The 1,444-nt window shown below is 38.2% G+C and overlaps 1 protein-coding gene across 1 annotated transcript in view; it reads left to right on the forward strand.

Annotated features, from left to right (window-relative positions):
* Positions 1 to 1,050: 1,050 nt before the first annotated feature.
* T265_12835 (hypothetical protein) overlaps positions 1,051 to 1,444 on the forward strand; it is a gene marked incomplete at both ends in the record, with an annotated part of 7,883 nt that continues 7,489 nt past the window's right edge. The window contains one exon of the mRNA XM_009165796.1: positions 1,051 to 1,187. Coding sequence (XP_009164060.1) covers positions 1,051 to 1,187 — 137 coding nt within the window. The remainder of the gene's footprint in view (positions 1,188 to 1,444) is intronic.

Genomic DNA, 1,444 nt, shown 5'->3' on the forward strand with positions numbered 1-1,444 from the left:
GTCCTAAATTCTGCCGAACTTGTGGGGGTCAAAAGTAATTTCTCCCATTCTAATATAATGAATAGAAATTGTACACCACCTGTTTAGTCTTGCCCCAATGTAATCAAATTAAACTGGCGGAGCTATGTTTTCTTCTTAACGCAAGGTATGAGACAGTTGACCAGATGTCTAAGTATCCAAAAGGCTGTACATTGAAACAAGCTATTAACCAAGACTTCTGTTATGATTTAACAATCTTGAGGGGACAATGTGGGATGCCAAAATTCTATTTTTTATATTCTACCATGCGGCATAGAAGAGCCACACCACCTGGGATCTCCGGTTGAACTCTATACGTAAAAAGTATTTATTTATTTATTTATCTCCGCTGCTCTTTCGACTGACTTGCTTCATTTAACAAGTTTATGGAATTTTAGCCTAGCAAGGAAAAACCAACAAAATATTCTNAAAGTGTTCTCTGAAGTTTGATATGAAAATGGCCTAAAGGTGGATTCTGAATATTGTTGGGCTTTAAGGGCAAATCCTGTTAGAATGCGACTCGAGTAAACCGCAGTCTATCTATTTATTTCAAGATTTACTGAGAGGTGTGTGCCAAATAGATTCACTAATTAAATTCCACAGTAGTTTCCAGTAGCTTCGTTCCAAATTTTTATGTTTACGTAACAACATTTGGTGCGTCATGTCCATAATATCAAGCACAAAGATCTGCATTTGCGCGGAGCATCGGGAAATGAAACGTTTTTTCTATTTCCTTGAAGCAGCCGAAGTTCCTGTGACTTTTTGGATACAACATCCGCGCTGTTCGCATGGTTCTTATGGTTGGAAATGTTTGACAGAGGAATTTCGAAAAACCAAGTATGCCGTTTCTATCCAACAAAAACGCGAACTGTCCGCATTGCCCGTCTTATTTTTGACTGCCGAAAATTCCACGAATTGCGCTAAAATTTTACAACAATATCTGCATAGATTTTTGTAGTTAGGTAGTAGATGGATTGCATACCATTGATTCTCTCTTTTATTTGTTTGTCAGATAGTCCAACATTATGAAAAATGGAAATTCAGCAAGGTCTAATGCTCAATTTGAAATGTCGTGTTCAGGGAGAACGAGATCCAGACATTCGATGGTATAAGGATGGACAACCGATCAATCCAGAACGGCATCCAAACGTGGAAATCAGTTCTGGCGTGTAAGTTTCCACTCAGCTAAATTTGTCTCCAGAGTTTTGTGAAATCTCAGTCAACCTGTCGGTGCCGCAAACGATGCATGATTGGAGCTGTATCGATTCAGTATTTATAGTTAGTTACATTTTATTTATCACAATATGCCAACTTATTATAGAACCTACCATGGATAGTTACCAGGCAGAATTTAGAGCCAAAAGTTGGCACGGCGTGTTGAGCAGCCGGTCTTATCTATCGTTTATCTAAGTATCGTTATATTAAA

The sequence above is a fragment of the Opisthorchis viverrini genome, assembly GCF_000715545.1.
Source record: "Opisthorchis viverrini unplaced genomic scaffold opera_v5_18, whole genome shotgun sequence".
Classification (NCBI taxonomy): Eukaryota; Metazoa; Platyhelminthes; class Trematoda; order Opisthorchiida; family Opisthorchiidae; genus Opisthorchis; species Opisthorchis viverrini.